The sequence below is a fragment of the Grammomys surdaster genome, unplaced genomic scaffold (assembly GCF_004785775.1).
Source record: "Grammomys surdaster isolate TR1022 unplaced genomic scaffold, NIH_TR_1.0 125951, whole genome shotgun sequence".
Classification (NCBI taxonomy): Eukaryota; Metazoa; Chordata; class Mammalia; order Rodentia; family Muridae; genus Grammomys; species Grammomys surdaster.
Window position 1 is genome coordinate 5032995 of NW_021620772.1, and position 13081 is coordinate 5046075.

At 35.1% G+C, this 13081-nt stretch overlaps 1 protein-coding gene across 2 annotated transcripts in view; it reads left to right on the plus strand.

Annotated features, from left to right (window-relative positions):
* Positions 1 to 13081, plus strand: part of Cntln (centlein) — a 265324-nt gene that overhangs the window by 158262 nt on the left and 93981 nt on the right. For both annotated transcript variants that reach the window (XM_028753632.1, XM_028753633.1), the window contains exons 13-14: positions 5648 to 5748; positions 11159 to 11250. In XM_028753632.1, coding sequence (XP_028609465.1) covers positions 5648 to 5748; positions 11159 to 11250 — 193 coding nt within the window. The remainder of the gene's footprint in view (positions 1 to 5647; positions 5749 to 11158; positions 11251 to 13081) is intronic.

Consider the following 13081-nt stretch of genomic DNA (forward strand, 5'->3'; position numbering starts at 1 on the left):
AAAGGACTAATATCCATAACATCGGATAATTACTATGTGGAGAATTTAATACGGATAATAAATTCTGTAAAAAAAATAAAGAGGAAAATACCTATGTCTTGTGAAAGACAACATTTCGATTGCAAATATTCATGTGAGTTGTTCTCAGTTTGATTTTGGTTTCAGTGTCTTTTGTGGGAAGCTTGCGGTCTTGCAGACTTTTCTTCTTTGTTGTTAAAAGTACAGTAATGCTCTCACTATTTGTCTAAGAATTGTTTCATCTGTACCTTGCAAATTCTGAAATACTATGCATTAATTTTTGATAAGTTCAAAATATTTCCTAGCTCCTCTTATTTTTTTCTCTGAAATAAGTAAGTTTGAAAGAAAAAACATTCTGTGATATTTGTTGAAGTGTAATGGGGAAGAATTGATTCAACACAATCTCTATGGATATGACTAAGGTTCTACAGTGGGGAAAAAAGATTAGTTTCAGCCTCATATGCAGGCCGGGGAGAGGAGAAGTAACAAGTGAAGAGCAGAGTGGAATCACTGGATGGAGAGTTACTAAGAGAAAGCATCACAGTGATAGGGAGTAGCTAAACAGACCTAATGGAATGTTTACTAAAGACAACCCCAGGTGCTGAGGAGTAGTGGAGGGTGAGGAAGAATGGGGCAGAAAGGCTTCTGCCAAGCAGCACCAGCAGGGTATAAATCTAATACCAGGTTTATTAAATGCATGGCAAGTCTACGAGAATATTCAGGAGGCAGTCTGAAGTTCAGCCAAGCAGATTATCTTTATCTGATGTAGGTTTTTTAATTTAAAATCCTTCAGGATTTTTCAGATAGCCTTCTGATGATGGTTTCCCATTCTCTGTGCTGAGGGCATAGAAAATGCTTTGTATTACTTATACTTTTTAGGGCTCGCTGTGCATAGCATGAAGTCATACGTGGTGATGGTTAAGTAACTAATGTTTATCTTCCTGTTCTTTGAATGGAATGTTTTATGTTACCAGGACAAGTTTTTCTACAAGTGTCTTTCAGATTACTCTGCATCCAGAGCTGACAAGAAGTGTATTTGATTTTTCCCTATCGAGCCATACTGCTTCAGTATGTTGTGTTATCAGCTAAGCAAATAAGAATCCTCATCTGAACCTAATCACTGTGTGCTTAACTGGACCTGTGTCTTTGTATAGTCTTCCTGTTTGTAATCTTCCTGAGAGGATGCCATTGTATTTATGGGACCTAAAAATTTTAAACCCTTATATATGTTTGTATATGTTTATTTAAACAAAAGCTACACATATGGACATCAAAGTGTAAATTTAATTATTTAAAGAATTATCCTGAGGGAAAATAGAGATTTTTTTTTTCTTAAGAATTTTTCATGACTTCGAAAGATGGCTCAGGAGTTACACTCAGTGTGAACTGCCCTCATGATTCCCTTGTATGAGTATAAATTTGGGAATTTAGAAGAATCTTGGAAATCATTTGCTTTGATATAAAAGCAAAATGGACATTCTCATGAATGAAGTTCTACAAAAAGCTTCCTGAAGAAATGAAGGTTTTCAGTCTCTTGGAGTTTCTATTGCTGTGATAAAACACCATGACCAAAAGCTGCTTGAGGAGGAAGAGGTTAATTTTGTTTACACTTTCACAACACAGGGATCATCAAATGAAATCTCAAGGCAGGAACTCAAGGTAGGAATGAAGTGAGATCCTTGAGAAATACTGTACTGGCTTGCTTCTCATGATTTGTTCAGCCTGCCATACTTCACCTAGGTCCACAGGTGGCATTGCCCACAGTAAGCTAGGCTCTTCCACAACAATCTGTAATCAAGAGCATGTCCCATGTGCTGGCCCACACATTTGCTTAACTGGCATTCCCCTTCCCAAAGGACTGTAGCTTTTGTCAAGCTGACATAGAAGTAGCCAGGACAAGTGACCTCTTGTCAAATTGACACACAAACACATCACTGAATGTCTGGAATGTTTCTTTCTCAGCTGTTCCCAAGATGGCATATTAATATTAATATTAAAATATGTCTGTTCTTTTGAGCAGGGGTACTAGTTTGTCATTACTGGGCTTTGGGAAAACTCTGATACTTCCACCTCTTCCTTTTCCTGAGGTAGTTTGAATCTTGTGAACGAAAAATTGTGATACTTTGCTTTTCATGTGTTTCCTGGGGAGGTGGATGATGGAGTCCAGAGCTGACTATGAAGGAAGGATTCATCCCCCCGGCCACCACCTGCTGATGGCTATGTCTTGTCTAGCATAACAATTTGGTGTAAATGTACATTGTCGTATATTCAAAATAAAACCTATATTAGTTACAACAAAACAATGTTAGACTTTTACTCATTTAATTATTAAATTTGATATTCACACTTGTAGATAGAATATTCTTATGATATATGCAATGTGTTGTACAGCTTTTTCAAATGAAGCAATGAAAATACCATAATACAGTTTTGTTTAGACATTTCTTTAATACAATGTAGTTCTTTCAGGTGTGTTAAAATGTAGTTGAACAACTCGATTCATGATCTGTGGGAATAAGTATGAACAGGAGTGTGTTCTGTTCATGCATGTCTAGGTACACATCTCTGTAAGGGTGTCAGTGAATATGTGTGCACCTACATGTGTGTGAGTGTCTGTATGTGTGTGTGTATGTGTGTGTGTGTATGTGTGTGTGTGTGTGTGTGTGTGTGTGTTTATTTTAACAAAGGAGAGCACTTAATCAAGCTTACCATTCCAGAGCATTAGAGTCCATGAGGACTGAGCAAAGGCATGGCAGTAGGAACCACTGAGAGCTCACATCTAAAACCACAGACAGGAGGCAGGGAGCACACTAGGAATGGCACAAGTCTTTGAAACCTTAATCCTACCCCCAGTGACACACCTCCTTCATCAACAGCATATTTCCTCATGCTTCCCAAACAGTTCCACCAACTGGGGACAAGTATTCAAATGTATTAACTGATGTGGTCATTCTCTTTTAAACCACCACAGAGCTGTTATGCGCTACTATTCTGCAGCCAGTATATTATGCTTAGGAATCTTTGGCTGCCTTAAGACTTCTGCTATTCTTCCTATTAAAAGTTACCCACTCTTACACTGGGGCCTAAACCTCCTTTTAACATCTGGAGGTGTTTCATTTTTATAAAAGTATGTGCTGTTCTCTTATTTGGCATATACATTTTCCATTTTGTTCTGATTTTCAAGTAGCTCTGGGTATGTTTCCTTGTTTACCTTGTAAATTTGATGGTTTTCTTTATTAGTAGCATTTCTTATTTCTCAATATCATATCTTTTTCTAGTGGGATTTATTCATGTTCTTAATGATGGTATTTACTGAATTTTTCTTCTGAATATGATTCTCTTAAGGATCTTTTGTAATTCTGGTCTAGTGACCATGAGCTCCCTTGCTTTTTTCTTATCCTGGAAGTTCCTTACTTGGAGCAAAACCTGCTGGATACAACAGTCTTGGATGAAGTTATTTGCTTTCAGAACCCAAAATACATGACTCAGTGCTGTTCTTGTATTTAGAGTTCCTTCAGAGAAAAATGCCATGGTCTAATGCCTTTATCTGCTATGCTTTTGAAGATTGTAATGTTTCTTCTTTGTCCTATACTTTAACAACATAACTACACTATGTCATGGTGACAGACTTCTATGGTCTTATGTGTTGACATTCCTTCTAAGCTCTGCCCAGCAGTTACCTACCAACAGCCAGATAGGTCTAGTTTGCTATAAAAAGGGACTGTTCGGCCTATCTGACTCTCTCTGACTCTATGACTCCTTTCTCTCACTAATGCCCTTCTACCTGTCTCCCCTTCCCTCTCTCCCCTCTTCTTTTGTTCCCGGCCTGCCTCCTCTTCTCTTTCTCTCTCTCCTTCTTCTCTGCCTCCTCTCTTTCTCTGCCTCTACTTCCTTCTCAACTCCCCTTCCTATGTCCCCAAATAAAACATTTCCTTGGCTTTATAAAACACACCAATACGTATTTGAAGTTCTAAATGTTTCTTATAGTGGGATGTCTGTGTCTTCCTCAGGATCCGGAAAGTTTTATGCTGTTATCTTATTGAACATGTTTTCTATGATCCCAACCTGTAGTTTTTTTCCTTCCAGAACATATAATTTTTAAGGGTATTCAAAAGCTCTCACATTTTTCTCTTCAAGCTGTTTTAACTTCCCTTACTGTCAGAGGTTTCTTTCTGACATCAACAATTCAAAAAGTCTGTCTTCAAGCTCTGTTATTTTTACTTCATCTTGACCCAATCTGTTTCTGGGACTATAGAGAAAAGTTTCTCATCTCCTCTGTGACTCTCTAGTCTCTTTCAGATCGTGCATTTCCTTGTTTCATTTATTTGTGTGCTGGGATCATCATCCTTAATACTTTAACAGTGGCTTCCTTAAGCGACTTTCTCTTGATGATGTCTTGGGAGGCATCAGTCAGTCCTTGGTTTGATTTACAGGACAGATTCTCATACTCTAATGTTCCACCATGCTTTTTTGAGATTTTTGTTGTTGTTGTTTTGTTTTTTGTTTTTTTGTTTTGTTTTTTGTTCTTGTTTTGTTTTTCCCCTTGTGTCATGTTGACTCATACTGCGGAAACAGGATTTTTCAGGGGTTGGAGTGGCTGGCCAGTGAGTCCCGGGCATCCTCCTGTGTCTGCCTTTCCAGTACAAGTGTTACAAACACACACTACCCTCTTTACACTCTTTACACTGTGTGAGAAATAGAAGGCGGATCCCCTTGATTGTACAGCAAACACTTTACTGACTAAGCTGTCTTTCTAGATCCTGGAAGATGATGCTTAATAAGATTAACTAGAGGGCCATGTGCTAGACTTCATTATGACATTTTCAGACAGAAATTAGTGAATCCTCTTTGTAGATCTGCTTCCCTTCCCCTTCTGCCACTCTTGCTCACCAATTGGACCCTTCTACCCCTTCCCTGCCTGTAGCTTCCTGTCCATGGTCGTGTCACATGTATGCTACTGCCTGTCCTCCTTCTCTCTCCCTCACTCCCTCCTCTCCCCAGCACATTTCTCCCTCTTGTGGTCTCTGTTCTAGTGTTGCCTTGTACCCACTTATTACACCCTTCCCACACACAAATAGTTCTTTAGCTGGTCATGATGTTATGTGCTAATAATTCCAGCATAGAAAGACAAGACAAAATTGTGAATTCAAAGTTCAGGCTATATATTGAAATTTATAAATTTAAAATTTGAAATAGAAGTATATTTATTTATTTATCTATATCATTATATAAATTTAATAATATACTATATAATTTAATAGTAGATATAATAATAAATATACATTTATATATAAATATACAAATATTTAAATAAATATGTACATAAAATATAAATATTTGAAATTGAAATATATAAATATATAAAAATACCAAAAATTTAAAAATTAAAGTTTATATTTTATGTATTTGGCATATTTGTTGTAATGCAGTTGATAGTTTTTCCAAAAAACTACCTTCATAGAAATCAATTTTTATTCTGGATAAAAATTATTGAATATATGAAATTACTATATTTTTGTTTTTAACTTACCATTTCCTACTTTTCAGTTGTCTTTGCTACTTTTTAAAAACTGTACTGTTCATTAACTTACACATTTTATGTAATTGTTAATTGTTCAAATTTTCATAGGATGAATCTTCAGGATGAATTGGATGAGCTTAAAATGCATATGTCTATTGATAAAACAACAATACAGGAATTGAACAGGTGCATGGCAGAAAAAAGAGAAGGTAAGTTTTTAACTAAAATAAATCTTTCAGCTTATTATCTAATTTTTGTTTCAATTTAAGAATCTTAATTTCTCACTTTTCATACCATTTTGCTGATTTATAACACAAGTTTTATAAATCATGAAAAAATTCAAATACAATGAATTCCTAAATATCTCACTTCGAACAGGCTGACAGTTTCTTAAACCTTTAAATAGCACATGTGAGATTGCCCAGCGGCCAGTGCTGTGATGCATAAGCCTGAGGAGCTTAGTCCAACCCAGACCCCAAGTAAAGGCAAAGGTGGAGGAAGCCGGTGGAGTCCTCAGTGCCTTCTTCTGATTCTCACACATGGACCGTGAGCCTTCACAAACACACTTGCCTCTCCCTCTTTTAATTTAATCTAATCTAATTTAATTAATTTAATGTAAACAAATATTTGACCAGAGTAAAAGAGAATTAGTTTTATTGTTCATTGAAATAGTTTTCCTAGTTACACTTGTTCATAATATTATAATTGTGTTTAACATTGGTGATTCACTTTGTGTGTCCTATTATAAGACTTTGAAAATACTTAGTTCTAATTTTATGGAGCTTCCATCTTAAACTTAGGAGGAAGCTTTGTTCATTTCAAATGTGCCAACCACTGTCAGACTGTCTCATGATGTGGAATGCACCTATGTTACTGATATAAGATTGTTCCTATATTGAAAGTGAAGACAGTTGTATTTTCTGTGAAACGTCAGTATCTCAGTGGAAGAAGCAAGATTCCTTCTAGCTTCTGCTACCCAGCTGTTGTCACCACACCTGGTGACTGTTTCTAATGAACTCCTCTGACTTTTTCTCAGTCGTCATTATTGACTCAGCCTTAAATATATTGTTAGAGATTTTCCAAAGCCAATATTTTAACATTTTTAGTTTACACTTTTATTTTTCCATCAAAATATGTACTCACTCCTCTAGCTTTGGAAGCATGGTTTCTTGTTTTCATTTTGTCTTTTCTTGTCAGGATATTTTCTATTTCTTCCTACTGAAACATATTCCCACTTCCTCTTTAACAATTGGGATCCTGAAGAGTTTATTGATTTATTGTTCAAAATAACTGTATCGTTCTGAAAATAAAAACACGAGTAGATGGATATTTGAGCAATGAGAAAGACTCAACTGAAGAAAGAAAAGGAAAACTCGAGCTCTCACAATTCCATGTGAACATCCTGGAGATACTTTGTTATGTATCAGTGCTTATTGTAACACAGCGCATAGTAGATAAGTTAGGGAAGAAATTTATGTGCCCAACATCAGAGGATGTGGGTGGACAAATGTGGAATATACATACAACTGATGTTGTTTCCAGCCTTAAGGGTGAAGTTATGTTGTTTGCAGGAATGTGGAAGAAACTAGACATCAGATGTAAATTAGGTCAGTCTTAGACAAACATCATACGTCTTTATTTATTTGTGGCTCATATATATGTATATATGTATGTGTATATATATAGTCTTATATATGTATATATGCATATAGTCTTATCTATGAATATATGTGTGTGACATGTATGTAAACGTAAGGTCAAAGGGCACTAACAGAAGCAAGAAGCAGTAATATGAGAGAGAAGAAAGGAGCTTATGAGGAACTGTGATGAATATGCAATATCTACTTAGAAGTAAACATTTTAAAAATCAGAACAATTGTTTGGACACTCCCACAAGTTCTGCTTTTGCCGTGTTTTATTGTGTCTTGTTTTGTACTGATTGTCTGTTGTCTTTTGAAGGCCTCCTCTTTTCTGAAGGAGAAATGAAGTAGGGTGACTCTGGGTTGGAGGACAGGTGGAGGAGGGGAGGCGTACTGAGTGGAGGGAAACTGTATTGTATTGTGTGTTGTATGGGAGAACAATCTATTTCATATTAAATAAAAAGAAAAATCAAGGAATAATGTGGTAGAATTAAGGAATATATTAATAGCAAATAATGAGAAAGCCATTTAATAAATAACCCAACTTGAAAAAAGTATTTGTGATACTTCAAATAAGAAGACTGGCAAAAAAAAAAAAAAAGAAAAAGAAAAATGTGCAACTTGACTGAACTGAAGGTGGATTCAGACAGGCACAAAGAAAGTAAAATAAAGAAATGAAATGCATGCTAAAAATTACCATGCTGAATTAACATGTAAGGATTAGAGATCACAGAAAAATACATGTTCTATTACTAAAATAGATACACAGAATGCAGTTCGTTATTTTCTGTTAAATTATATTATTTGCAGAACTTTTGTTTGTTTTAAAATTGATTCACAGATCAAGAAAAAATAAAAAAGTAGGTATTACTTATCATTAAAAGCATAAAGAATATAAAAAATAAAGTAAGTTTTAATGGCATTAGCCATTGATATACTTAGCATACTGTAAAAATTGACACATACAATTCAAGGATAAAGTTATTTATCCTTATTTAAAGTTGTTTCATTTGGCTTAATGCAGTTTGGACTGTAACACTTTTGCATTTTCTCATTTAGTATAAAAATTTAGCCTATTTAATGCTAAATAATTTTATATTTAATACCAATTAACAGCAAACTAGTATTATAAAATAATAATAAACACACATTTTAGGATGTTTACCAGTTATTGTATTTTACTATTAAGTATTTCAAATAAAGTTAGTTGAAACTAAATTAAAAGTGCTAAGCTTAATGTTAATAATTTATCAAAAGTGACTAAGCTCTTGCATAAATGTTTTTGTTTTAATGATTAAAACGAAAAAAGTCAGAAAAAATGTTAAGAATTTTTAGATAATGTACTACTATAATTAAATTAGGGTATAAAAAATAATAAAAATAACTAACAGTAAATCAATAAAAACAGTAAGAAGCAGAATAATTTGATTAATTGTTCAGTTAACTAGGGCTTGGAAACAATAGCCCAACTCATGACACTTTGACATGAGACAGTCTTTCTGTATAGCGCAGGCTGACCTAGAACTCCCAGTCTTCTTTCTTCCCCAGCCTTAGTGCAGAGCACTCTGTACCCCAGCTATGCTAGCAATTTGAACCTAGATAGTTTTGATCTTCCTTTGCACATTGCCACTAGGGTCAGGGTGCTGTGTGAATTATGTTTTCTGACTTGGTTTCCCTCTCTAAAACATCTTTAATGAAGGATTAACTCATAGAAAAGCAAGCTTAAAGGTATTTGACAGTTCTCTTTAAAGACAACATCTGTTCTTCGATAACTCGAGGACGTGGAAAGACAACCTTCCCTGTGACTTCAGTTTCTGTGCATCACCTGTGTCCCTGGGCATTGTCTGTCCTTCAGACACACTCAGATTCCCTAAAAGTCATTTTTCTACCCCTAAAACAATTCTACAACTTCTAGTTCCATCTCCCTTTTCCTTATGCTGAGGATACTGAAGTTTGGACCTTGTGGCCCTTCTGCAGTTTTCATAGATTGTGTGGTATTTATTTTTTTCTTAAAAATCTATTTTCTGTTCATTTCAGTGCACTTAGACTCAGAGAGAGAGAAAGAGCCGAGAGAGAGAGAGAGAGAGAGAGAGAGAGAGAGAGAGAGAGAGAGAGAGAGAGAGAGAGAGAGCTTGAGCTTTATCTCCTTGCCAAACAGAAGATTAAAAGAAAAAGAAGCAAGCGATAAAACAAAACAAGTTTTAACAAGCTATTAATAATCAAAAAAGTTGTTAAAAACAGAAAAAGAAAAGAAATTCCTGAGAAAGAAAGAACATCTATCAGGATGAATTTTAATACTAGTGAAAAATTACACATAAACCATATGATAAAATAAATCTCTTGTAGAATGAGAAATCTCATTGTCTTAGTGAGGTCCCCTTGCCTCAGTTTCCACATCCTGAGGTGCCTGAACTGAAGTGTCTTAGGCTGTGTTTTTGCTTCACTCCACATTTGAGTCTAACTGCTTCCATGTTTGTATAAAAGCTATAAAGGAAAGAAAACTCTTCCTGGGCAACATCCACAGGTGAGCATACTCAGCCATTCTGCCCAGCTTCCCTTGCACATACAGCAAAGAAATTCTTTTAAAAATCATTCTTCAGTGTTAAAAATAATTGTTAACACTATACAGATGTTGTTAGTACTGCATGCTATGTGACTATTAGAACTATTATGTTATTTTTAAGGATAAATATCTCAGAACTATAGGAGATATTTAAATGACTTGAACAGATGAATTATATTTGCATATTATTTCTATATTGCTGAAGAGTGCTGTAAATGAATTCAGCACCACGGTGTTAGGGGACTAGAAAAGGAAGCTTGGGAGCTGATAGATTATTATCAAGGTAAAGGTACGTATTCCCCAAGAGGCAAATTCTACCTATTCTAGCTTTTATTATCCTTAGGATAGCGTTCTATTTATTTCATGAGCACAGAAGTTTTAATTGAGTATGTCATGTTTCAAAGACAAAAGAAATGCCTAATTCACTCTAACAAACTTGTTAGTCACTGTTTTTACCAGGAGGATTTCTACTCTACAGAGAATAATATTGTTTTCTCTTTCTTTGTTGATAAATCAAAGTTTCACATTGACCTACAGTCGTCTGGCTTACTTTAAAGCAAAAGTAAGCTAACAGATGTATACCCTCTTAGCATTAGGAATTCTTCTCTGTTCCCTGTTTTGTTCTTTAAGAATATTATACTTTAAAATAATTCAGTAGCTCAGTAAAGAATGGTAACTTCATCACTGTAACTTATCTGCAAAGAAGACAGTTATAAATTTGAGTGAATTTTAATATTAATGAAAAATGTATGACAGTGTTTCCCTTAACTTTGTAAATTACTTGCAGACTCTACCGTTCTGAGAAGGCTGTGGTAGTTAGTTTCCAGCCGCTGCAGGAGTGATTTGTCAAGCAATTTCACCCTTGAATATAGGCTTGCTTCCTAGGAAGCCACAGCCCCTCTAGAGTTGAGGTTTTTATGGCTTAACCCACCAGTCCAGGGCCTTGCCCTGTAAGGAAAGGTTCCTGTGCTGTTAGGGTTTTAGTCTCTAATTCTGTTACAGTTTGCTTTGTTCAGTGAACACTCTGATCCTCCTGGCAGGGAACAGGATCAGCAGAACAAAACTAGTAGTGGCTGCAGATAAAAAGGCAGTGGATTCTGCTTTCAAGGTAAAGGCGGAATAGTCTACAAAGAATGAGCACAGGAATGAAAGTCTACCATTGTTAACCTGCAGATCTATTGTACATTTGAAAGTCTTAACACTGCAGGAAAAAAAGGGACACCACAAAGACATGCAGTTATGTGACAAAACAAACTCTTGAGAAAGGTTACCATTTAGTTCTGGCCAAACCCTTGACAAGAAAAATAGACTAGATTATTCATAATTGAAAAACCAGCAAACCTTTCCTCTTAAACCGACAGTGCAGTGTTTCAGCAATATATGATGTACCATAATATATTATTTCTTTGCTTCCAGAACAACTCTTTAGACACCATGAAGATGCTGGGGTCAAGAAGAGTACTCCAGAGAAGAATGAGAAAGCAATATCGGAGCAGACATTACAGAAGGTAGTCTAATCTTTAAGATATTGAGCTGAGCAAGTTAAATCTGAATTTTACCATAAAGAATTATAGTTTAAAACGAGGGCTCATGAACTTAAACCTTGTGTGAATCCTTAATTTAAATTCATAATTCAAAATCATTGGCTTGCCAAAATGGGGTAGAAAAATCAATGTTAGTAAAATAAATGTATAAACACTTGTGCTTCTTTGGACATAGATTAAAAATATTTTTATAGGAGTGGAGAAAATGAGAAGAAAAGAAGTTAAAATTTGGAATATATGTGCTTATTAGTTATAAGTGAGCAGTTTAACTTAAAATGGGTCAGGAGACCCTGTTCTTTGGTAAAAGGCATAGATTGCTTTTTTATTTATAGCTCTGCCACAGTAGAATGCTAATATCTTTATAATTTAAACTTGAAAATATATGTGACTTATTGTTAATAAAATTTAGCTCATGACTTAGTATAGTTTTCTGTATTTTAATAGGCCAATTCATGTCAACCTATAGTCACAATACAGCATTACTATCATTGATAGTAAAATGCAGTTGTTGAATTGTAGCGTTTATCTTATAAAATACATTATCAGGTTCAATGAATGGTTTCAAATATATGAACAGTATTGGTTCCATTATTAAAAGTTTATCTTTAAATAATTTACTCTTTGGTTGTTATCTGGCTACCCTGGATTGCTTTTGAGTTTACCAAATCATCTATTCATAAACAAAACTAAAAATGGACATACATATCAACAATTTCAGTTTATATACCTTTATATTTTGTACTGATGGATAGACTTGTGGGAATTTCTCATGAACTACAGAATTTTCTACTTCCTTAGACTTGTTCTCTAGCAAAGGATGTCACCTCAGTACTACTGAACAATACATATCAGGTTAACATTTAGGATAGAAATTGAAACCTGCTTCCAGTCATTCATCTTAAAGCAAAGTGAGAACCTGAAGTTGTCTATGTTCTGTAAAGTAGGGCATTATATAGTTTATATCAATGTATCAGGTTTGTTTCAAAATAGTGTTTTTCTTTGCTGTTTCACATAATTTATTTGTATAAACAAATAACTTTTGGGGCCCAGAAATGCATTGAAGGGTCACAAAAAGAATAGTAATGATTTTCATTGGATTTAAATCAAATTAACATACTAATTTTTTACTTTTAAACAGTAACTTTATACAATTGTGTCAGTTATCTTTATAAAACTTCGTAGTTAAATTTATTATTTTTAACTAATGTTTATATTCATATGGTATTAAGCATTGAATTTAGGGTCTCATGCATGCTAGGCAAGTTATCTACCACAAACTTATTTGCCTATAGAAATGGAGACAGAGACAGACAGAGACAGAGACAAACAGAGACAAACAGGTAGATAGATATTTCATACAGGTCTTTTAAGTTGCACAGTTTGTGTTTAAAGTCATTCAAGCCTTCCTGTTCTGAGTAGCTAGGTTCAAGAGCTTCCAACATTAGACTCATCTGAATTTCCTTCTTGTATGTATGTGTGTGGAGGGATGTGTGCATATATATATACTTGTGGAGGTCTGAGAACACCTCAAGCACAATCGACTGTTTCTCCCTTCTCCCTCTCCCCTCCCTCCCTCTGGATCTTGCTCTCTCCTCTCTCCTTCTCTCCTTCCTATATTTTTTTTAGAGACAGGGTCTTTACTGGCCTTGTATTCACTCACCTATCAGGTATGCTAGGGTGGCTGGTCAGTGAGATGCAGAGATCCTCCTTTCTCTGCCTCCCTAGCTCTAGAAAACCCTGCTCTCTCCCTCTCTCTCTCTCTCTCTCTCTCTCTCTCTCTCTCTCTCTCTCTCTC